At 45.4% G+C, this 24,766-nt stretch overlaps 1 protein-coding gene across 1 annotated transcript in view; it reads right to left on the minus strand.

Annotated features, from left to right (window-relative positions):
• LOC311231805 (spectrin beta chain, non-erythrocytic 1-like) overlaps positions 1–24,766 on the minus strand; it is a gene marked incomplete at its 5' end in the record, with an annotated part of 86,172 nt that overhangs the window by 45,793 nt on the left and 15,613 nt on the right. Inside the window, 11 exon segments of the mRNA XM_084318429.1 lie at positions 2,962–3,832; positions 5,424–5,577; positions 7,048–7,350; positions 12,051–12,209; positions 12,841–12,958; positions 14,791–14,978; positions 15,742–15,854; positions 17,889–18,004; positions 20,971–21,022; positions 21,025–21,050; positions 23,160–23,184. Coding sequence (XP_084174555.1) covers positions 2,962–3,832; positions 5,424–5,577; positions 7,048–7,350; positions 12,051–12,209; positions 12,841–12,958; positions 14,791–14,978; positions 15,742–15,854; positions 17,889–18,004; positions 20,971–21,022; positions 21,025–21,050; positions 23,160–23,184 — 2,125 coding nt within the window.

A 24,766-nucleotide genomic window follows, 5' to 3' on the forward strand; every position in this document is an offset into this window, starting at 1 on the left:
TGAGCAGGCGCCCCGACCGAACTGTAGGGGTCGCTGTCCACAACGCCCAGGACCCACCCTTTAGCTTTCCCACCCCCTGATACAGCCAATTGTATCAGTGTGAGAGGCCAGCCAAGCTGATAGCAACGCCGGGAGCTGGATTCGAACAGACGAATCCAGTGTCTCCCGGTGTTGGTGACGAACGTAATCTCCGTGCGCCACCTGCCCCCCCTCCCATCCCTCATTCTTAACCCCAACAAACCCTCTCCCACCTTTCCCCCAAATGCCACGACACCCCCTATACCTGTGGCCCTCACCCCTCTCAGTTGTGTAGGTATAAAGATGTTGAAGCTCCGAGGGGGGCTCTCTCATCCCGGGTGTCCGAGCTAAACACTACACTGAGAGTCATCCAGCCTAACTCTGACTATTTAGTATTGATACTTTGATCGAGTTAATAAACCGTATTAACCAGGTCTCTTTTGAACCTGCAAGTGGCTGTTTTCTTCATCTGTCTGCAGAGAAGCTTCTCAAGTTCAAGTTTCTTTATTAGTTGTCATACAGAAATACAGAATACTTTTGCATGAAATGCCTCTTTCTGTTTTGCTCCCGAGAGTGTGCTAGATAAAATAAAAATATAGTATAAAATAAGTATAATATAAGTATAAAATAGAAAGTCAAGTACGTAAACAAGTGTAAACAAAACAAAAATGTTCAATATACATATATACAGTATATACAATGCAGAGTAGAGAAGGTAACTGAGCTACAGCAATATACAGTACAGTGTAGAAATGGTGATGTATAGCTTAGCTTGTGGTGCCACCTTGTGGTGGTGAGGTGCAATGAGGTATGAGATGATGTGCAAATCTACTTACCAATAAATATAAAGTGTGTTAAGTGTCTAAAGTGGGTAAAGTGGGTGCTACAGTGAGTTGTTTATTTAAAGTGAGTGTGTGCGTGTGGATGTGTGTGCTGTGGGTGTATTCGATGGTTTGTTACATAGTGTTATTGTTCATTGAGAAGGGTGTATGTTAGTTAGATTACAGCCTTACCGCCTTTCTCTGCTGCAGGTGAATGTAAATTGTATGCTGTGTACTGTATACAGTATATATATATATTGAGTTATGGCTGGATGGTAAGTTTATTGTACATATATTTGATCTGAGCTTTTTAACTGTACGGGTTGCGCGCGCATGTAAATTGTCCCGGTCCTACGTGGAGGGTAGGATCTTAGGCATTCGTATGCCTCGTCGGTAATGTGGCTAAAAGGACAAGTCAGTGTGGGTCGATTGTCGTGTGGAGGACGAAGAAACGACGTGCATTTGCTTATTTATTTATTTATTTATACAGATTTACGTACAGGTGCAGTTCAATAAGCTCATTTACTTCGCCGCATTGATGCAGTAATTTGTGCAAAAGGAGCCCCAACTAAGTACTGAGTGAACATACTTTTCAGTAGGCCGACATTTCTATATAAAAGAAAATGTTGATTGGTCTTATGTAATATACAAATTTTCTGAGATACTGAATTTGGGGTTTTCATGAGCTGTAAAGCCATAATCATCTAAATTAAAACAAATAAAGGCTTGAAATATTTCACTTTGCGTGTAATGTAATGAATCTATAATCTATGAGCGTTTTGCTTTTTGAATTTAATTACTGAAATAAATGAACTTTTCCACAATATTCTAATGTATTGAGCTGCACCTGTATCATGCCTTACGTGTTCATTACTGGACGGTAGACGAGAGTGTGTTCTGACCCGCTGTAGGTCTGTGTGTGGCGTCCCTCTGCCCACGGCCCTCACCCACCTGTGCCCCGCTGTGGGTCTGTGTGTGGCGTCCCTCTGCCCACGGCCCTCACCCACCTGTGCCCCGCTGTAGGTCTGTGTGTGGCGTCCCTCTGCCCACGGCCCTCACCCACCTGTGCCCCGCTGTGGGTCTGTGTGTGGCGTCCCTCTGCCCACGGCCCTCACCCACCTGTGCCCCGCTGTGGGTCTGTGTGTGGCGTCCCTCTGCCCACGGCCCTCACCCACCTGTGCCCCGCTGTGGGTCTGTGTGTGGCGTCCCTCTGCCCACGGCCCTCACCCACCTGTGCCCCGCTGTGGGTCTGTGTGTGGCGTCCCTCTGCCCACGGCCCTCACCCACCTGTGCCCCGCTGTAGGTCTGTGTGTGGCGTCCCTCTGCCCACGGCCCTCACCCACCTGTGCCCCGCTGTAGGTCTGTGTGTGGCTGCCCTCTGCCCACGGCCCTCACCCACCTGTGCCCCGCTGTAGGTCTGTGTGTGGCGTCCCTCTGCCCACGGCCCTCACCCACCTGTGCCCCGCTGTAGGTCTGTGTGTGGCTGCCCTCTGCCCACGGCCCTCACCCACCTGTGCCCCGCTGTAGGTCTGTGTGTGGCGTCCCCCTGCCCACGGCCCACACCCACCTGTGCCCACCTGTAGGTCTGTGTGTGGCGTCCCTCTGCCCACGGCCCACACCCACCTGTGCCCACCTGTAGGTCTGTGTGTGGCGTCCCTCTGCCCACGGTCCTCACCCACCTGTGCTGTAGGTCTGTGTGTGGCGTCCCTCTGCCCACGGCCCTCACCCACCTGTGCCCACCTGTAGGTCTGTGTGTGGCGTCCCTCTGCCCACGGCCCTCACCCACCTGTGCCCCGCTGTAGGTCTGTGTGTGGCGTCCCTCTGCCCACGGCCCTCACCCACCTGTGCCCACCTGTAGGTCTGTGTGTGGTGTCCCTCTGCCCACGGCCCTCACCCACCTGTGCCCACCTGTAGGTCTGTGTGTGGTGTCCCTCTGCCCACGGCCCTCACCCACCTGTGCCCACCTGTAGGTCTGTGTGTGGCGTCCCTCTGCCCACGGCCCTCACCCACCTGTGCCCCGCTGTAGGTCTGTGTGTGGCTGCCCTCTGCCCACGGCCCTCACCCACCTGTGCCCACCTGTAGGTCTGTGTGTGGTGTCCCTCTGCCCACGGCCCTCACCCACCTGTGCTGTATCACCTCCAGGTCCTCCAGTTTCTCCGGGATCTCCGTGCCGTTGAGCCACTGCTCCTTCTCGTCGATCCACACCTCGCAGGCGTCCGCCTCGCTGAACATCTTGTACAGCGCCAGCGCGTCCTGCAGGGCCTGTTTCCTCAGGCGGGTCAACTCCGCCACCTCCTTGTAGCGCTCCTCGATGCCCGTCAGTCGCCCGCGCACCTCCTCCGACTCCGCCTCCTCCGCCGGCAGCGCGGCCGCCTGCTCGTGCAGCGCGTCGATGACCGGCCGGTAGCTGAGCACCTCGGTGGCCGCGTCCTTGTGCTTCCGCACCAGCGCCAGGGTGGAGAACTCGTCGTGGCCCGTCTCGCCGCTCGACACGATGCGCAGGCAGTCCAGGGTCCAGGCGTCGGCGTCGTCCGCGTCGGCCTGGAACTGGTGCAGGGCCAGGGTCTCCTCCAGCCGGGCCTTCCGCCCCGCCGCCAGGCGCTCCAGGGCGGCCCACTGGGCCCGCAGGTCGGCGCTGCGCTCCCGGATCTTGCCGGCGCCGAAGTGCCCGGCCTGGGCCATGGCCTCGCCCTCGGCCACGGTGTGCTGCAGGTGGCCGGCGCGGCCGCTCATCTCGTCCTCCAGGGCGCGCTGCTGGCCGAGCAGACGCAGGGCGCCCGTCAGGTCCTTGCCGCGCTCGTCGGACGACAGGATCTGCTCCTTCTCGCGGATCCAGCCCTCCTCCTCGGCCATCTCCCAGAAGAACCTCCACAGGCGGCGGGACTCCTCCAGGCGGGCGCGGCGCTCTGCGGCCAGCTGCGCCAGCTCCTGGTAGCAGAACTCCATGTGGGCCACGCGGTCCCGGATCACCTGGGGGTCGCAGGGCTTGTACACTGGGGGGGAGACACGAGCCGTGTTAACAACACCAAGCAGGGCTTGTACACTGGGAGAGAGACACGAGCCGTGTTAACAACACCAAGCAGGGCTTGTACACTGGGGGAGAGACACGAGCCGTGTTAACAACACCAAGCAGGGCTTGTACACTGGGAGAGAGACACGAGCCGTGTTAACAACACCAAGCAGGGCTTGTACACTGGGAGAGAGACACGAGCCGTGTTAACAACACCAAGCAGGGCTTGTACACTGGGAGAGAGACACGAGCCGTGTTAACAACACCAAGCAGGGCTTGTACACTGGGGGAGAGACACGAGCCGTGTTAACAACACCAAGCAGGGCTTGTACACTGGGAGAGAGACACGAGCCGTGTTAACAACACCAAGCAGGGCTTGTACACTGGGAGAGAGACACGAGCCGTGTTAACAACACCAAGCAGGGCTTGTACACTGGGAGAGAGACACGAGCCGTGTTAACAACACCAAGCAGGGCTTGTACACTGGGAGAGAGACACGAGCCGTGTTAACAACACCAAGCAGGGCTTGTACACTGGGGGAGAGACACGAGCCGTGTTAACAACACCAAGCAGGGCTTGTACACTGGGGGAGAGACACGAGCCGTGTTAACAACACCAAGCAGGGCTTGTACACTGGGAGAGAGACACGAGCCGTGTTAACAACACCAAGCAGGGCTTGTACACTGGGGGAGAGACACGAGCCAATCTGTTGTTCTTATTGATCATAGTTTTAGTGTCTCTTCTATCGTCTTTATATAATTGTAAATATAATATAATGTAATATAATGTAAAATGTATTGAAATATCTAACTCCTAACTAACCTTACTGTCATGCACTTGTCCTAATAACCTACACTGTAGCACTCAATTTTTTTTTTTTTATGATCTTTTTCCTCCTTCTTTTTCCGTTTTTCTCCCCTCCCAATGTTAGTCGTTATGCCAATTCCCAATCCCCTTCCTGGTCGTTGCGCACTCTACCCCCTACCGTCGGTCCGGGAGGGCGGAGACTATCACATGCTTCCTCCGACACGTGTGTACCCAGCCCACCGCTTCTTTTCACCTGGCAGCGCGGACTCTCACTGGGAGAGTGTAACGTGTGGAAGGGTCACACTACCTCTCCCAGGTCCTTCCCTCGCTGTGTGCAGGCGCCCCGACCAAACTGTAGGAGTCGCTCAGCGGCTTCCCACCCAGCTGACTCTGCCAATTGTGTCAGCACGGACGGTCGACCAAGCCGGAGGCACCACAGCTGGATTCAATCCCACTGTCTCTGTGGTGGTAGACAGACGCTTAGTCCGCTGCGCTACCCGGCCGCCCAGCACTCAGCACTTTGATGAACATTGTTACTCAGCTGATAGAGTTGTACCCTTCCTGCTGACTTGTCGTACATAACTTGTACGTCGCTTTGGATAAAAGCGTTCAGCTAAATGACTAAATGTAAATGTAATAATTGGTCTGAGGCTACCAGTTACACCCGGTGGTGCCTCTTTGTACATTTCTATTGAATAACAACACGGCTGCAAAGTGGGCAACATTTATTTGGAAAGCGAAAAACCGTGCAGTTTAAAATAGCTCACCTTCACCGTCGATGGCAAACCTCTGAGCGTTGGCGTTGACCAGCTTGACCCTGTCGGCCTGGATGGCGATGTCGGCCTCCACCAGCGAGTGCTTCTGCAGCAGGTCCTCCACACCCAGCAGGTGCTTCCCGTAGTCCTGGGACAGCAGCAGCATCTGGAGAGAGGAGAGAGGAGAGGCACTCACACCAGCGCTGCTCACACTACGGGCTGCCACTAGGGGTGTCCGATGTTCTGGGCCTACCGATATTGGCATTCAAATGTAATATCGGAAATGATCGGTATCGGTTTTAAAAAAATATATAAAAGATTATTATATATATATTTTTTTTACCTTTATTTACCCAGGCAAGCAAGTAAGAACAAATTCTTATTTTATTTATTGTGAAAAGTATGCATAATGTTGTGTTTTTTGGGGGGGGAAACCCCGCATATATCGGTATCGGTTGATATCGGTATCGGAAATTAAGAGTTGGACAATATCGGTATATCGGATATCGGTAAAAAAGCCAATAGCCATCCCTAGTTGCGACCCAAAGTGGGGTCGTGGGTAAGTGACAGTGGGGTCGCGCATTGGCAAGTACAATTTTTCTCTTTTTTTTATAATAAAATCAATATATACTGTGTATATATTTCTTGTTTTGTTCTGGCAACATATTTTGGCTAAGTATGCCTTGTTTTATAAATGTGTATTGATAACATAGTGCTGTAATTAAATGTTCTAATAAATATGCATGATCAAGTTCAACAACGTGTGCTTTTATTTTGATATTCCTTAATTCCACGTTGAAACTACGCGATACATAAGTGTGGAGTGGCCAAAAGAATCCTAAATAAAATGGGGTTGTGGTACTGTATGAAAAAGTTTGAGAACCCCTGCCTTAAACCCTCAGATTGAAACCAATGAGACCAATGTATAGGTCAATGCTACAGTTTGCACAATATCAAACAGGAGGGAAGTCTGTCACGTTTTAAACTGTGGATACCAAACAGATTCAATCATAATACCAATCTGAGGTACGGATGCAAAAATGCCCGTTCATTTCAATGTTAAGATTTAGCTATAAAAATGCCACTTCGAGAACTGAAATAGTCACAACAGGCAGAATACACTATCAGAGTGATTACCTGACTCCAGTTTTCACCAACATGGTTTTCATGTTTTGAAATACATGGAAGTGAATTAGTCATCAGCTCAATTGCTTGCGTCCCTTGCATGATTATTTTAAACAGCATTTGAAAACACATATTTTTAATTAACTTGGCTTTTAACAGTATTTATTAACTCCTTTTGTTTCAATCATTGTATTATTCTTTTTTATTCGTTCTATTTATTTTATTGCTTGCGATATGCAATTTGAAGAGTCCTGCTGCATTTATTATTCATTTGTATTTGTACATTTTATTTTCCGTCAAAGCACTCTGGGCTGCTTCTTATTGCATAAAAGGTGCTTCATAAATAAAGTGTATTATTATTATTATTATTATTATTATTATTATTATTATTATTATTATTATTATTATTATTATTATTATTATTATTATTATTATTATTATTATTATTATTATCATCATCATCATCAATATGTCTCTCTGCATGGTAATTGAAACACCCTGTGTGACAGACCTTCATCTCGTCCATCCAGTCCATGATGTGCAGCATCTCCTGGAACACCCTCTGCAGGCCCAGGTTCATCTCCAGCCGCGTCCTCCGGGCCTTCAGCAGCTCCAGCAGGTACTCCCACAGGCGGACCACGTTGTCCTTCCGGGCCGCCACGCGCTTGATGTCGTGGTAGCTCTCCGCCTCCAGCTCGTGAGCCACGGCCAGCACCGCCTGCACGCGCTCCTCGTAGGCCGTGATGTCCGTCTCGATGGCCTCGTGCTTCTTGGTGGCCGCCTCCACGGCTTGCAGGTCGAAGCCGAAGTTGTCCTGGTGGTGGAGGTGTTTAAGGGTCAGAGAGATACACAGTCAGTTGGTTTCTCTTTCGTTTTCAGAATTGCAAACGTATTGCAAAAGGAACGGAGGCCCCCGAGCCTAATTCCTGTCTTGGAAAATAGTAGGGCTGTCCCCGACTAAGGATTTGGAGGGTCGACTATGATTGGCCAAAATGTGCCGTTAGTCGACTATTGGTCGACTAAAAAAAGAATACAAATAAAAGTTTTTATATTTTTTAATTATTCTTTTTTTTATTATTATTCTTTATTTTTTATCATTCCATTTGGGCTGTGGGGGGTGCTTAATGTCTGAAGGAGTCGACTGAAGGCTTCTTGTCCTCTGTGAAAGCATGCAATTGGTCCACTGATGGATACATGTTGATATTTGTCTAGTCTAGTGTGTTCATTAGATGGGTGAAATCCTCTTTCAGTGCCTCTGTGCCTGTTTTCGTAGGCAGTTAGCCTCTGGTATGCGTGCCATTAGCGTTAGTCACGCTTCTAGGCCTCTTTTCTTTTGGAAAGAATGATACAAAAAAATTAAAAGAAAATATTATAAATATAATTTTTTTTGTATTCGACTAAGAGGTTGGCTAGTCGACTACGGCTCCTTTCGACCGATTAGTCGACTAATCGACTAATAGGGGTCAGCCCTAGGAATTAGTATGATGTTCATAAGCTCTGTGTTAAATACATATTCTCTGTACAGCCTTGACTAGTTAACAATGGTCAACTAGTATAACAGCTCAAGACACTAGGGGGCGACAGTCTGACAGTGTTTCAAGGGCCAGGAGATATGAGACGTCCAAGGTTCTTTTCGACTCCAGTTCTTGTGTGAGACAGAACAAAGCCCTAGACCCATCTTTTGTTTTCATTTTCTCACCAGGGCATTTTTTGTTTACCTTTCTTGTCAGATCTGTTATTAATTTGTCATCGTTTGACGTCATGTACTTAACACTATGGTTGCCGAAAACGTAGAACTACGTTTCTGTCGCCCGATCGCTGAGTGCCGGAAACGTAGATCTACGTTTTTCTCACGGTATTTCTTTTATTCGCTATTGCCATTCATAATTCAGCGGGGCACCTTGTACACGCTGTACTGAATGTGTCTGAGCTGGCAGACGGTCTTATACCGCCCTCTAACGCCTTCAGCCATTATTGCACCCCGTTAGAAACGGGTTAGTTTAATTTCTCTACTGAGCTGTGGCATCCTAAACACTCCGGTAAAACACACGCTTGTAGGGATGGTTTGGACTACTGACCCCGCCCGCCCGTTGAAGTGCAATGCCCAACAACGTCGGAGACAGGATCGCTGTGGATAACTGGAATGGCGATCAGATATTTGGATTATTTTTTTTGCATTAGATCAGGTAAGGACATTATATATGAAAGCTTGCGTTGATCTGATATTTATTTCTACCCCGATCGACGCTGTCTCTGTGTCTGTATGTGTGGCTGTTTGCGCGCTGGTCTAAACAACATTGCATGCGTGCACGAGGAAGGATAATAATTATGATCTAGCGTTGATTTCAGGAAGATCCGATAATCAGGCGAAAAATTACAACGTGTTTATTGAATTACACAAAAAGTTTCCGCGTCTTTTCCCTGGAATGACTCAGAAGCACCCAAACTATATTCATATTCAAAACGGTATAAAACGGAAATGTACGGATGAAAAAAGAATCTGTTTTTTGCACGTTGACCAGAAGCAAGTCACTGCGACTCGACGGCGTTATTAGACCCATAGCTATACTATAAAATATAGGTTTAGCTCTACAAACTACAACTACGTTTACATGGGGTTAATGGACGGCAAGGAAGGGGTCACTTCCCGGAAGGGGCGTGGCACTCAATGTGTTAATGGTAAGTCTGACCAAAGTTCTTTGTCACTTTTTGGTCAGACGCTTGTGTCTCTGATTGTAAACTGATCATATTCTTTCTATGGCCATGGAAACAGATAATACACTATGTTCTTTTTTATACAAATTGACTAATTCTGAATTTCTACAGCTTCACCGTTTTGGCTGATCAAAAAATTCCACAACATTCCCATTGGGGATTTTAGACTTCTTAGTGTAATATACGCAATATTGAGAGGGCATCCATGGGGGCCTGTTCTTGTTCTCGCTCTTAATTAAATGTATCTAGATTTTAGCCTCTCTTACATTTTTTGTTGAGAACTTGTCCAGAACTTGTTTTATGTATTTGTTGTGTTTGTTTGGTGGGTCGGTCGCTCTTGTAAATGAGACTGTGTCTCAATGAGATTTCTACCTGTATAAATAAAGGTTTGAAATGAAATTAAGATAATTGTGAAAGCCCACGTTTCCCTTTTCTTGTCAGAAATTGCCTAGGAGATTTCTGTCTTTCAGTTTTAAAAGCTTATTTCTTGCATCTGTACTTAACCCTTTCAGTGTGGCAGTGAAAGGGTTAACCCTTTGTAGTGTGGCAGTGAAATGGTTATTAACCATTTCCCCTGTAAATATCCTAACCCAACCCCCTCCAATGTACAGTCATTTACCTAGTATGGTTTTGTCAATAGTCCAATGTACAATTTTGTTTATACAGTGTGCCCCCCCCCCCCCCCCAACCACCTCCAATGTAAATTACCCAGTATGGTTGTCAATATCCCAGTGTACCCAACCCCCCCCACCCAACCTCCTCCAATGTACAGTTTCTACGTCAAATGTATATACTCCCTTTTCTTGACTCCTTCTGTATCACAAACAGTACTGTATTTGCAAATCTGGTATGTCATAAATGTATAGATGTAGCAGTACTGACTATCTGTATGTCATGTATGTCATATATGTCCTGATGAATTGAAAATGGGGGACCCTGGTGGAAACAAGACGAAAGTCTTTCTCTGGTCTGCATCCCCTTAACAATTGTGTGTATTGAGCTGTACTGTATTGTACCCATTCTGCAATCTGTTAATAAAGTTTTCAATCAATCAATCAATCAACCTTCTGTATTGTCGCAGTGGACAGGTTTTAACCCTTTGGTAGTGTGGTAGTGAAAGGGTTAAACATGATTGCTGGGAGTATTCCATCACACACTAATAATATCCCATATTCATATTTATATTCATTCAGAATATTTCAGTGTTTTTGTGTTGAGCAATTAAAATCTCTATAACCTGGAAATGCCACTCAACATTACAGTGCTACTGTAGAGCTCCTTCCAGCCCGACTGCACGAACCCTAACCCTGCAGCCAGCAGGGGGCGTCAGGCTTGAAAAGCGCTCCACTGCGTTCGTGTTGTGTGTTGTGTGATGGTGCAAAGTCCGACGGCTGCAGTGAAGGGTCGTAAAGCTAAGGAATGGTCGCAGTTCAGTTCCTGTGTTCGTCCTCCAATACAGTGCATTGAAATAGAGAGCAATTCAATGGGATTGTTTTTCTTGTGTATCGACTAACAGGAACAATCACACGACGGAGGATGTTTCATTGAAAAGGGCCCAAAACACCTCTGTTTGTTACTGTGCTGTAGTTTCAGTGTTCTACTGTATTCTATCAGCTCAGCGTTCTACTGTATTCTCAGGACTGGGTTCCATGTCACAGAGAGGAGGGCAGACCTCGAACACACTGGAGACAGCTTGGACCTACAGGACTACAGTTGAAAATTGTGTAGCGGAAATAGCGTCTGCAGTTCCCTAGAGGTCTGCTCTCCTCTCCGTGACATCACCCGGAGGACTTTCTTGGGATGTGTGAGGGAAATTAATCCGATCAATGAGTGCAGATAGTCAAAGATAGAATTGATAAACACAGGTTTATTACACAGAGTTATGGCGAGATGACCCAACGAGGACAATGGCCTCTTGTCCCCAGGTGAGCTCCCGAGTCCACACAGACGTGGCTCTTTTATAGTGTGAGAGCTGGGTGTTCTCGGTAGAATGGCCCAGGGAGGCGTCAGGTGGGGGAGGAGGGGTTGTGAGGGTAGACAGAACTTGAGTATGTCTACCCTCAAGTTCTGGGCTGTCTATGGTAGGTGTGTGGGGGGGGGGGGGGGGGGGGGGCGTCACAAGTGGGAGGGAGGGGGAGGTAAAATTATTCTACAGGTGCCAATGTGGCTGAGCTCAATGTCACATGTCCTCCTCGAAATCTGTGAAGTGCTTCTTTAAGTACAACTTTTAAAATACTAAGTACAACTTAAGTGGTTTAAATGTAACACAACTTTAGTATGTCTTTCTTTTTTGATAGAAAACATACTTAACTCTTTCTCTGCCAACAACGATTATATATGTTATTGGCCGCCAATCGTTGAACGCCAACCACGTATATATACGTCATTTGATCGTTATTTATTTTATTTGCTATTTCCATTCATTATCCATCCAGGGAGCCTGGTGTTACCATAGGGAATGAGTCTGAGATCGCACGCAATTATCCTGAGTACTCAAGTCTGGTTCGAATTAACAAGATTGTTAGAAACCGAGAAACCGAGATAGCCTGACATCAATCATCGGGTTAATTTAATCTGGCTAAAAGGACATTTGATCGGCTTAGTTGAACCACGTACGAGGAACGGGGCCAAGACCAAAATAAAACACGAAAAAACAAAGCTCAATACCAAGTGGGGGCTCTCTTGCCTAGAGGTCGCTGTTTGACGGCATTACAGACTCTACCTTTAAGTCTACTCTTCTGTGTGACTTGGATGTGTGTTTGTGTGTAAACCTTAGCGTGCCCGCAGGTGTGTGTTTACCTGTGAAACGAGCCGCTGGTTCTCGCTCAGCCAGGTCTCCCTCATGGCGGCCTTGCGGTCGAAGCGGCGGGCCAGTTGTTCCAGTTTCTCCTGGCGAATCAGCTCCGTCCTCAAAGCCAGTTCCCTCTCGTGCTCCGCCTTCTCCAGTCTCTCCCAGGCCTGTGGTCGAAAGAAAGAAAGAAACACCGCCAGGGTTGGGAGGGGGGGCACCCATACTGAACAATAATGCAATCATTCTATTGTAAAAGCACTTTTAGCAGTACTTGCAGGGCCAGACCTAGCACATTTGGCGCCCTAGGCAAGCTTCACCACTGCGCCCCCCCCCCCCCGATTATCAAAACATCTTAACAGTTATACAGTAAAGTACTGCACCTTTATTTATTACAAACAAGAACAAGAGCTAAGAATAAATGTAAAGTGCACACTAAAGAATTAAAACAAATAAACAACTTAGCTAACAAACAATAATAATAATAATAATAATAATAATAATAATAATAATAATAATAATAATAATAATAATAATAATAATAATAATAATAATAATAATAATAATAATAATAACAATAACAAACAATAAAAGAAGGTGCAAATCTGCTTTCAAAGAAAATTATGTATTGTAAAATATGTTACACATGTTAAATAATCAAAATATAATATGCTAAATAAACAAATAAATTTAAGTTTTTGGCGCCCCCCTCTGGGTGGCGCTCTAGGCAACCGCCTATGTCGCCTATAGGAAGCTCCGCCCCTGAGTACTAGAAAGGTGCTATAGAAACGCAGCCGTTACCTTGTTGACGTCTGAGATGAGCTTCCCCTCCCTGGGCATGTAGACCTTCTGGTTGTTGGCCCTCATCTTGCTCTGGATGGTGAAGAGTAGAACCTCCAGGTTCCCCTTCTCTGTAAACCTGATTGAAACGGATGAACATTTTGTGTGTATGAGTGCTTGTTTCTGTGCTGTATATATTCAAATTGTGCCTAAAAGGTTTTGTGGTTCCGTTTATAAACCAAGCTATTTAAAATGGTAGCCTCAGCTTTATAGGTTTAGCCAATGTATGCTCCAAGAAAAAGAAAAACATTTATAATAATCACTTCTTTGGTACAAAACAACATGGTTTTGACCATAAACTGCATGAAACTAGCACAAATAAATCGAATACGGTTGTAAAGCTTAGAGTCTTGTGGTTCTAATGATATTTTAAGGTGAACGGTCAAGGGACCCCCCATTATATTTGTCTTCACCTACTTTTATCCCTGACAAACCTTCCTCACTGTCCCAGTAACCAAGCATGAAATGGATGGCGTTTGCAGGCCACTAGTTGAGTATCACTGGTATAGAGGCTTTGCTTTAAAGTTATATATCGTATAGTTTACGCTCTGCGCTCTAGTGGAACCTATCCTTCAATCAATCTAATACTGAATAATTTTCTTCACATGTACACACCCATCCGTCTGGCCACACCCACATCCGCTCCTCTACATAAGCGGGGTCGTGGCCATACTTAAACTGAAAGCGCGTTCTCGTACACCTGAATTTGCATACAAGTGGAGTTGCGGAGATTACATTTTTTTACATTTCTCGTAAATCCGTTTGAGCATGAGGACCATTGTGTGCAAAGCCCTAGATGGTGAGCAAAAGGTGCTACTGGAAGCTACTAACTTGGGTGGCTTCTCTACAGAAGGTACTAACTTGGGTGGCTTCTCTACAGAAGCTACTAACTTGGGTGGCTTCTCTACAGAAGCTACTAACTTGGGTGGCTTCTCTACAGAAGGTACTAACTTGGGTGGCTTCTCTACAGAAGGTACTAACTTGGGTGGCTTCTCTACAGAAGCTACTAACTTGGGTGGCTTCTCTACAGAAGGTACTAACTTGGGTGGCTTCTCTACAGAAGCTACTAACTTGGGTGGCTTCTCTACAGAAGGTACTAACTTGGGTGGCTTCTCTACAGAAGCTACTAACTTGGGTGGCTTCTCTACAGAAGGTACTAACTTGGGTGTCTTCTCTACAGAAGGTACTAACTTGGGTGGCTTCTCTACAGAAGCTACTAACTTGGGTGGCTTCTCTACAGAAGGTACTAACTTGGGTGGCTTCTCTACAGAAGCTACTAACTTGGGTGGCTTCTCTACAGAAGGTACTAACTTGGGTGTCTTCTCTACAGAAGGTACTAACTTGGGTGGCTTCTCTACAGAAGGTACTAACTTGGGTGGCTTCTCTACAGAAGCCACTAACTTGGGTGGCTTCTCTACAGAAGGTACTAACTTGGGTGGCTTCTCTACAGAAGGTACTAACTTGGGTGGCTTCTCTACAGAAGCTACTAACTTGGGTGGCTTCTCTACAGAAGCTACTAACTTGGGTGGCTTCTCTACAGAAGCTACTAACTTGGGTGGCTTCTCTACAGAAGCTACTAACTTGGGTGGCTTCACTACAGAAGCTACTAACTTGGGTGGCTTCTCTACAGAAGGTACTAACTTGGGTGGCTTCTCTACAGAAGCTACTAACTTGGGTGGCTTCTCTACAGAAGGTACTAACTTGGGTGGCTTCTCTACAGAAGGTACTAACTTGGGTGGCTTCTCTACAGAAGGTACTAACTTGGGTGGCTTCTCTACAGAAGCTACTAACTTGGGTGGCTTCTCTACAGAAGGTACTAACTTGGGTGGCTTCTCTACAGAAGGTACTAACTTGGGTGGCTTCTCTACAGAAGGTACTAACTTGGGTGGCTTCTCTACAGAAGGTACTAACTTGGGTGGCTTCTCGACCGTGCGGTAGGTGTTGAAAGCTTGGAGCTGCTGCTGGACTCCCATCAGGGCGTTGGCGAACTTGCGGTTGTTGAGGATGATGATGGTCTGTTCTATCCACTCCAGCAGGTCAGAAGCGAGAGACTCGTACTTCTCGATCATTTTCTCTGTCTCAAGGGCGTTGTCCAGCACCTAGAAGGTGGATTGCATTATTAAAATGTCAGAATTGTTATTCCTATGGTGGTCCTATGGTGTTGCTATGGTGTTCCTATGGTGTTGCTATGGTGTTCCTATGGTGTTCCTATGGTGGTCCTATGGTGTTGCTATGGTGTTGCTATGGTGTTCCTATGGTGTTCCTATGGTGTTGCTATGGTGTTCCTATGGTGTTGCTATGGCGTTGCTATGGTGTTCCTATGGTGTTGCTATGGCGTTGCTATGGCGTTGCTATGGTGTTGCTATGGTGTTGCTATGGTGTTGCTATGGCGTTGCTATGGTGTTCCTATGGTGTTGCTATGGTGTTGCTATGGTGTTGCTATGGAAATATGGTATAGTTGACACTGAGAGCTATGGGCACATGTTCTCTTACAGAACTGACACTATTACATAATAAAGCTAATTTAGGTACAGAAATAAAACAAACATTCTGTGGGTCCACAAAATCAGTCTCCCATTCAATAGAGCAGCTCTAGACTTTATACCTGATGACATCACAGATCATGTGACACCTTTGGTTTGATGCACCATTCTCTGCACTATGTCCACATACAGAGATCGACCGGTTAACCCTTTCTGTCTCCAGACCGACCAGTTAACCCTTTCTGTCTCCAGACCCACCAGTTAACCCTTTCTGTCGTATCACATCATTAGCCAAGGCTACCAGTTCTTCTGATTGCATCGTAAAATGGACGCTCACTGACCTTGTGATTGCATTGTAAAATGGACGCCGCTCACTGACCTTGCCGATTCGCTTGCCCTCCACCTTCAGGGCCTTCATCTTGGAGAAGTAGTGATAGTACGTCACCACGTAGGTGATCACCGACTTCTCATCGGGGTGGTCCACACTGATGTCTGGAACACAGAGAGGAACTTTTTATTTTTTTATCTACTTTTTTCTCCCCTTTTTTCTGTATTTTTCTCCCATCCCAATTTAGTCATTATGCCAATTCCCTTCCTGGTCGTTGCACGCATTTTTACCCCACTGGTCGGTCTAGGGAGGGTTGATAGATACTATCACATGTCTCCTCCGATACATGTGGAGTCAGCCAGCCGCTTCTTTTCACCTGACAGCGAGGACTCTCACTGGGGGAGCATAACGCGTGGGAGGCTCACAATACTTCCCCAGTTCCCTTCCTCGCTGTGCAGGCGCCCCGACCAACCAGTAGGAGTCGCTGTTTACAACGACCAGGATACACACCCCACCGGCTTCCCACCCGCTAACACTGAAAAATTGTGTTAGTATGGACGACCGACCAAGCCGGAGGTACCAGTGTCTCTGCGGTGGTAGGCAGGCGCTTAGTCCGCTGCGCTACCCAGCCGCCCTAGAGAGGAACATTTTTGTACTCCAACACCAGACCTGTATCACAAATATGAATTATCTCCTCCACGCCGCCTATGGTGTTTTTTATAAAATGTTTGCTAGGTTTTTAGTTAATCGTTCATTATCTTCATTGGTGAAAGTCTGGGAGTGTCGCATATTTATATTTTATGGTGGTTTTTGTTTTTGATCTTTTGTGATGTTTCTTCTTGACTTGTACAAGATGACTTGTACAGCCCATGGGGGCTATTCCATCTGATCTCTGGCTTTACAATTGGTGAGGCCCAGGTGAGAGAGAGAGAGAGAGAGAGAGAGAGAGAGAGAGAGAGAGAGAGAGAGAGAGAGAGAGAGAGAGAGAGAGAGAGAGAGAGAGAGAGAGAGAGAGAGAGAGACACAGACAGACAGACAGACAGACAGACAGACAGACAGACAGACAGACAGACAGACAGACAGACAGACAGACAGACAGACAGACAGACAGACAGACAGACAGACAGACAGACAGACAGACAGACAGACAGACAGACCCGTTTTGACAACCTAGGATGGCTTAGAGTGTAGAGACACTTGCAATGGGCCTGGTTTACAAGATACACCACTAAGGTACCCATGTACATGTCTAAATACTTCCCAAAGTTCAGTGAATTCCACGACCACAACAGCTCCACAAATCATGTTCAACCCAGATTCCGCTCAAACAAGGGACTAAACACGTTTCGCAATTATGCAACAATAATGTGGAACGCCCTACCCACAACTGTAAAGGAATGTGAATCCCTACCCTCCTTCAAAACCGCTCTCAAAGAGCACCTACGGGTGGCTGCAATTAGAAACTGGCCCCTGTAAATGTCCAAACCCCCCCCCCCCCCCCCACCAATGTACAGCTTCTTCCCCTTCGGATGTATATATTTTTTATGATCTCTTTTTACTACACAGTTCTGTATATCTGTATGGCTTGTAGGGCTGAGCCCAAATGTTCGAACGTTCAAACCTTTGTTCGTTACATTGGCATTCGAATTCTAAATTTTTTATAAATATATATATATATTTTTAAATATTTGTCTCTATTCATTCTGTTTAAACCAATGGGGTTTTTCTTCACAGTTGCAGATAAAGATTAGGCTACACTAATATTATAGTATTAAAACTGATGAGTTATATTCATTAGAGAAAGTTGATTTAGTTGGGTCTGGGGCTGGAAAGTTGATTAAAAAATAAAAAATAAAAAATAAACTCATTTAAGCAGATTAATCACTTTATTCAAATTGAGGATTTAGTTTGAGGATATTTATAAAAAAATATATATATATATATATATATATTTATAATTTTTTAAATGTTTTATTATTATTATTATATATATATATATATATATTTTAAACGAAGGTTTGAACGTCCGTTCGAAAAACGGACGAAGTTCGATTCCCAAAAACAGGCTTCCGGGGACAGCCTTAATGGTTAACCCTTCACCGTCGGTCGCCGTGTGATAGTAAAGGGTTAACCTTCTGTCGTGTGGTAGTAGTGAAAGGGTTAATAAAGTTGTCAATCAATCAATCAATCAAGCTTACCCTCTGGGTCCAGTAGGCTGTCCAGCCCCAGGTGCTGCTCGGCCAGGGTGAAGGCGTTCTGGAGGTTGTGGTGGGCGTTGGACTTCTTGAGCTTGTCGAAGTCGATCAGATCTGGCCTATAAAGACAGAAGATCACAACAATAATAATAATGATGATATCGCAAGGCAGAGGATTAGCTCTCCTTTCTCCATCCCACATAAGATGAGAGCTCAAGCCTTGGTACAGACCAGAAGTCATGTTTTAATACCCCCCCCCCCCACACACCAGAAGTCATGTTTTAATACCCCCCCTCACACCAGAAGTCATGTTTTAATACCCCCCCCCCCACACACCAGAAGTCATGTTTTAATACCCCCCCCCCACACACACCAGAAGTCATGTTTTAATACCCCCCCCCCTCACACCAGAAGTCATGTTTTATACCCCCCCCCCTCACACCAGAAGTCATGTTTTAATACCCCCCCCCCCCCACACACCAGAAGTCATGTTTTAATACCCCCCCCCCACACACACCAGAAGTCATGTTTTAATACCCCCCCCCCACACACACCAGAAGTCATGTTTTAATACCCCCCCCCCACACACACCAGAAGTCATGTTTTAATACCCCCCCCCACACACACCAGAAGTCATGTTTTAATACCCCCCCCCACACACACCAGAAGTCATGTTTTAATACCCCCCACACACACACCAGAAGTCATGTTTTAATACCCCCCCCCACACACACCAGAAGTCATGTTTTAATACCCCCCCCCACACACACCAGAAGTCATGTTTTAATACCCCCCCCCCCACACCAGAAGTCATGTTTTAATACCCCCCCCCCTCACACCAGAAGTCATGTTTTAATACCCCCCCCCCCTCACACCAGAAGTCATGTTTCAATACCCCCCCCCCCCTCACACCAGAAGTCATGTTTTAATACCCCCCCTCACACCAGAAGTCATGTTTTAATACCCCCCCCCCCCACACACCAGAAGTCATGTTTTAATACCCCCCCCACACACACCAGAAGTCATGTTTTAATACCCCCCCCCCTCACACCAGAAGTCATGTTTTAATACCCCCCCCCCCCTCACACCAGAAGTCATGTTTTAATACCCCCCCCCCCCCCTCACACCAGAAGTCATGTTTTAATACCCCCCCCTCACACCAGAAGTCATGTTTTAATACCCCCCCCCCCCCACACACCAGAAGTCATGTTTTAATACCCCCCCCCCACACACCAGAAGTCATGTTTTAATACCCCCCCCCCCACACACCAGAAGTCATGTTTTAATATCCCCCCCCCCCCACACACACCAGAAGTCATGTTTTAACCCTTTCACTGCCGCACTACCAAAACGGTTAACCCTTTCACTGTGACAATTCACAGAAGGTTAACCCTTTCACCACCACACAACAGCTATCGGTTGTGTGATAGTAAAGGGTTAACCTTCTGTCGTGTGGCAGTGAAATGGTTAATACCCCCCCCTCACACACAATCACCAGGGGTCATACTGCTCATTGGGTCAGAACAGATTTGCAATGATGTATCCGTATAAAATACTGTATTGACCTGAATGTAAGAAGACCCCCCCCCTTCCTATTTTAAGACTTTTTCTTTTAAGATATACTGTAAAACAAGGAATGTATATATTTACATATTTTAACACAATGGCGCCCAAGGACGTATATCTGCGTGTTTCGATTCACCCGTTGTGGACAGAGTCACGGATAAATCTGTGGCAAGTTGTTATTGCTTTTATTCCATTTTAATAACCTATTCAAGGTCGCCGAGCGGCACTGCAGATCTACCCTACTCTATGAATTCGACAAAGTGCAATACCGGCCAGATCCTCTTAGGGGCGCTATCGCGATAATGCAGTGTTCCCTGTGGCCGAACGGTGGACTATTTTTTTTTCTTTTTTTTTCATTTCCAGTAGCAGGATTCTGGATGTGTAGCATAGTAGCTTGGATTACGTTTTGCATCGCAGATTTCACCATGCAATAAGGGGATTTATCATCAGCCAATGGACATATCGATCTACCAGATGGCGATCGATAACGGGGAAATGCTCGGGGCGATCCCACCGCACCACGGTAAGATCTTCTTCACGTAAAGTACATCCCGATCGGGCCTTGTTTTGATAGCCAACCAGGCGTTCGGACTATGTGGCTAATGAGGCTAACGCGGTTATTGGTAATCGATAATCAGAAACGACGTCCCCCACCCCCCCCCCCCCTTTCATGCATACATGCGTGAGGATCGTACCGATCATATGCAGTTTGAGTTTTAACTGGAGCGTATCTATAACCTAAATGCCATTGGATTTAACGTTATTAGCTATTAGCCCTGTATCTCGCCTCCCAGGAAATATACTAGACCCAAATCCGGTATAACGCTTATATTCACGGCGATATAAAATGAGAACCTATTGATGAATATTTTTTTTCCTTTAAGCCATTTTGAAGGGACGGTTTATGGTCTCAATTGACAATCCGAAAAGACAGCAATACTATAAAGTATATATTTAGCTCTACAAACAGCCCCACGTCTGTTTACATTCCCCGGTCCTCTTGATATTAATTAGACTCATCCCAGTGGCCCTGAATGTGTTAAAGGGCATGCTTCTAACATAATCCACATTTTAAATGAAGAAATAAAAATATAGAAACATAGGCAATTAGACTACCTCATTGATCATATCATGATCTTAAAATTGGAATTATAATAAATAAATTGATTGGGCTATATGATCATCCTTGAAATCTAACAAGCCAACTGCCTGCCCATCGAAGGAGGTTGAATGTATTACAACTTTGTCAAAACCGAAAGTGAAACTTAACACAGATAGGATAAACATTGCAAGAGCAAAGAGATGGTGAAAATGCACTTTGCAAAAGAGGTTATACGAGGTAGGAAATGTATATAAGTCTATAGAACAACAATAGAAAACTCTCTATTTGGGTGTAAATGTGAATATAAACAAAATTGAGATATTAGAAGAAAACTGTGTTGGATAGTGTTTAACTTGGCTACTTCCAACCCTCTGAAAGGTCACGATGAGCTGGTAGATGGCATGCCCCTCTCCATACCTGTGTTTATGGATGAGAGCGTTGAACGCCATGCCGTCACGCCAACTGGTGAGAAGTTGTGGATGTTCACGTTTGGATATCTGTGGGGAAAGAATATTAAAGGAGAACATATTATGTATCTTTTCAACAATTTGATATAACTTCCTCGAATGTGTGGCTTGTGGTCCTGTAGTTTTACTTTCTTCAAAGAAAGTCTACATCTAATTTAGTCTACATGTAATTCTCCCAGCTGCTCTTTCTTCCCTTGTATTGAACGTGTTGTTTTTGCTGAACACCACATTTTAAATGGATTATTTCCTGGGCAATACATTCCAGTAGGCAGTGTTCCTGGCTAAAAAAAGCACAGCTAATTATTAATAATTTTTATATAATATGTATATATACAGTATATATATATATATTAGTGCTGTCAATAGATAAAAAAAATTAACTAATTAATCTCACAATTTCTGTAATTAATCTGGATTAAAAATCGCATTTTTCTACTTAAGGCCGAAGCTTGTAACAGATATTTACTTGAGTAAAATCATGGAATTAATGTAAAATCAACACAAAGAAAGTATATTTAGATTCAAAGGCTATTTTAATAGCTTTCTTTGAATACAGTTTCTCTCCTGTGAAATACAAATGTTCAACAAAACCATCAACATTGACTCAGCTAGACCTCTTTCTTATATCCGCGGCGCTAACAAATAAAAACAACCCAGGCCTATGTTAAAGTGCAGATTGGCTTAGAGGACGATAATGTCTTGTATGAACTACCAGTAATATAAATCATATTAACAACAAAAATGTGTTCCATCTTCATGTCAGATGATTTTCAAAAAGGAGCATGAGTCGATGAAAAAAAACGAACAAGCAAAGATACTGCTGAAAGTTCACAACGTTGAAAATTTTTCACTCCATAGATTAATCTAGATAATCTTTTTTTAATGCTTTAAATAATTTAAATTAATCTCCAGAGTTAAAGCATTCATTTTGACAGCCCTAATATATATATATAACATAATTGTGACATCATCAAGGGATAAGCAATTCTGAACAACTTGTTTCGTTTTGTCAACCTGAATACTTCAAAATCTGGCCAAATGGCAAGGAGTACATATATAATGTCCCCCCCCCCCCAAGACTGACTGACCCAATCTATAAGCAAAACCCATTTCCCATGTCCTTTAAGACTTTTTACTTACTTGATTATTTATTCATTCCAACTATAAAGGCAGTGAACACTGCATGGTGCTTACCTCTAATCTAACTGAAGAGGAAGGAATCTATGTTTGTCTGTCCTGTGTCTGTCCTGTCCTGTGTCTGTCCTGTGTCTGTCCTGTGTCTGTCCTGTCCTGTGTCTGTCCTGTCCTGTGTCTGTCCTGTCCTTCGCGTAATCTCGACGAGAACCGTCTTCGGATCGACTCCGCGCTTGGCGGGGTGCGTTGCTGACGATGCAGGGGAGTGTAGTGTCGTGTTTGGTGCTATTCGGCCAGATGGTGGCACTGTAACCGCACACATTTACATTTTTGCCTGTAACTTTAAGGAAAAAGATTGTTTTGCCTAGGGGGGTGGGAACAGGGAACGGAGAGTTTTGTGTGTGTGTGTGTGTGTGTGTGTCTGTGTGTGTGTGTGTGTGTGTGTGTGTGTGTGTGTGTGTGTGTGTGTGTGTGTGTGTGTGTGTGTGTGTGCGTGTGTGTGTGTGTGTGTGTGTGTGTGTGTGTGTGTGTGTGTGTGTGTGTGTGTGTGTCTGTGTCGAAGGAGGAGATAAAAGTGTATTGCTGAGGACCTAAGGGAGTGTGGTCGGATGAGCGGTTCTGGAGAACGCTGTGAGCAACACTTCCAGGGGCCAAGCGATTCCAGGCCACGCCCCCAAACGGCCACTGCACTAGTGTACATTAAAGGACCACAGCGGTGTAAATGTGTCTCACCGTTACCAGAGATTGGCCCGTCTTTACCTGTGTGTGTGTTCGTAGGTGTGTTTTAGCTCATCTCAAGTTTATTTGACTAAATGCAGACTTGAACGTTGTTTGAGAGTCGCCAGCCAGAGGTTATTCACACTTGTGAAAACCAACAAATGTTACCGTATCACTCTACTACAACAAGCCATTTCAATCTGCACATCGATCTGGAGGACCTGGGAGTTCATAACAAGCGCACCCAGAAAACAAAAATGATGTGACGTGATCCTTAGTGATTTTCACAAGGCTGGTGTCTGGTGGGGCATTCCTGGGGGAAGAGAACGCAGTGTGCACAGGAAGTAACAAACAGCGGTTTGTTTGGTATATAAATAGAAGACCAACTCAGTATGACTTTCTGTCACATGAGTACGGCATGACTTTTCAAAAATGGAAAGCAGGTAAAAGTGCAAAGACGCAACAGCAGTGACCGCTTATCACAGTATATGTTGCCAAAACAACAAAAGAGAGGATATTGCAAATAACCACTTTAATTAAGAACGCTTAAAGGGCTTTAATTAAAAGCCCTGAAACACTGCAAACAAGGACATGCGGATACGAACCATTCTGTGAGCTACCACTAGGAGGCGCTAAGTGAGAGTGACTGAATTACTGAATGAATGAATTAATGAGAGAGAGAGAGAGAGAGAGAGAGAGAGAGAGAGAGAGAGAGAGAGAGAGAGAGAGAGAGAGAGAGAGAGAGAGAGAGAGAGAGCATAGATGTGCTTCACATCTAAATAATATCATGATACTGGCCATTGTGATATATACAGTATAGTATACTGTACGACAGGAAGTGTCATAACACAGTAGTGTACCATGAGAGGATGTTTCGTGACACCACCATGAGAGGACGTATAATGCTTGTGCGCACGGGATGTTTCATGTTTGGTCGTTGTGTTTGGTGAATGGTCCGGGTGTATTCGTGCTGTTTGTGTAACTTCATAACTAGCCCTGGTAGCTTCATAACTTCATAACTAGCCCTGGTAGCTTCATAACTTCATAACTAGCCCTGGTAGCTTCATAACTTCATAACTAGCCCTGGTAGCGTCATAACTTCATAACTAGCCCTGGTAGCTTCATAACTTCATAACTAGCCCTGGTAGCGTCATAACTTCATAACTAGCCCTGGTAGCTTCATAGCTTCATAACTAGCCCTGGTAGCTTCATAGCTTCATAACTAGCCCTGGTAGCTTCATAGCTTCATAACTAGCCCTGGTAGCTTCATAGCTTCATAACTAGCCCTGGTAGCTTCATAGCTTCATAACTAGCCCTGGTAGCTTCATAGCTTCATAACTAGCCCTGGTAGCTTCATAGCTTCATAACTAGCCCTGGTAGCTTCATAACTTCATAACTAGCCCTGGTAGCTTCATAGCTTCATAACTAGCCCTGGTAGCTTCATAACTAGCCCTGGTAGCTTCATAACTTCATAACTAGTCCACATATCAGGAAATGTCTGTTGCTATAGGCAACCATCCGTGTGCTAGTTTACCATCTGTTCACCATAATGAAAACAGTTCCTACTTGGTGTATTTGGTTTCCACGATAGTGCTACTATCGTAAGGGGCGGGACATGAGGACATTTTGAGAGACAAGCCGGACATTGGACATGCCTGGTCTAGGCCTATATGGGTTTATATTGCTCAGTAACAGTAAAAGATTGGATGGTCACCAAGCGCCACAACATACATGTGTCTACAGCACAGCAGTCCCTTCTCAACAGGGACACGCAGAGCATGAAAACACAACCATATGACTATTCATATCGTTAACCCACGGACAATGGCTTCTTCAGGATCCCCATATGGGTTTCATTCTATATTTCTACCCAGTGAATAGATTTTTATTAGAAT

The sequence above is a fragment of the Notolepis coatsorum genome, assembly GCF_963971535.1.
Source record: "Notolepis coatsorum genome assembly, chromosome: 7".
Lineage (NCBI taxonomy): Eukaryota > Metazoa > Chordata > Actinopteri > Aulopiformes > Paralepididae > Notolepis > Notolepis coatsorum.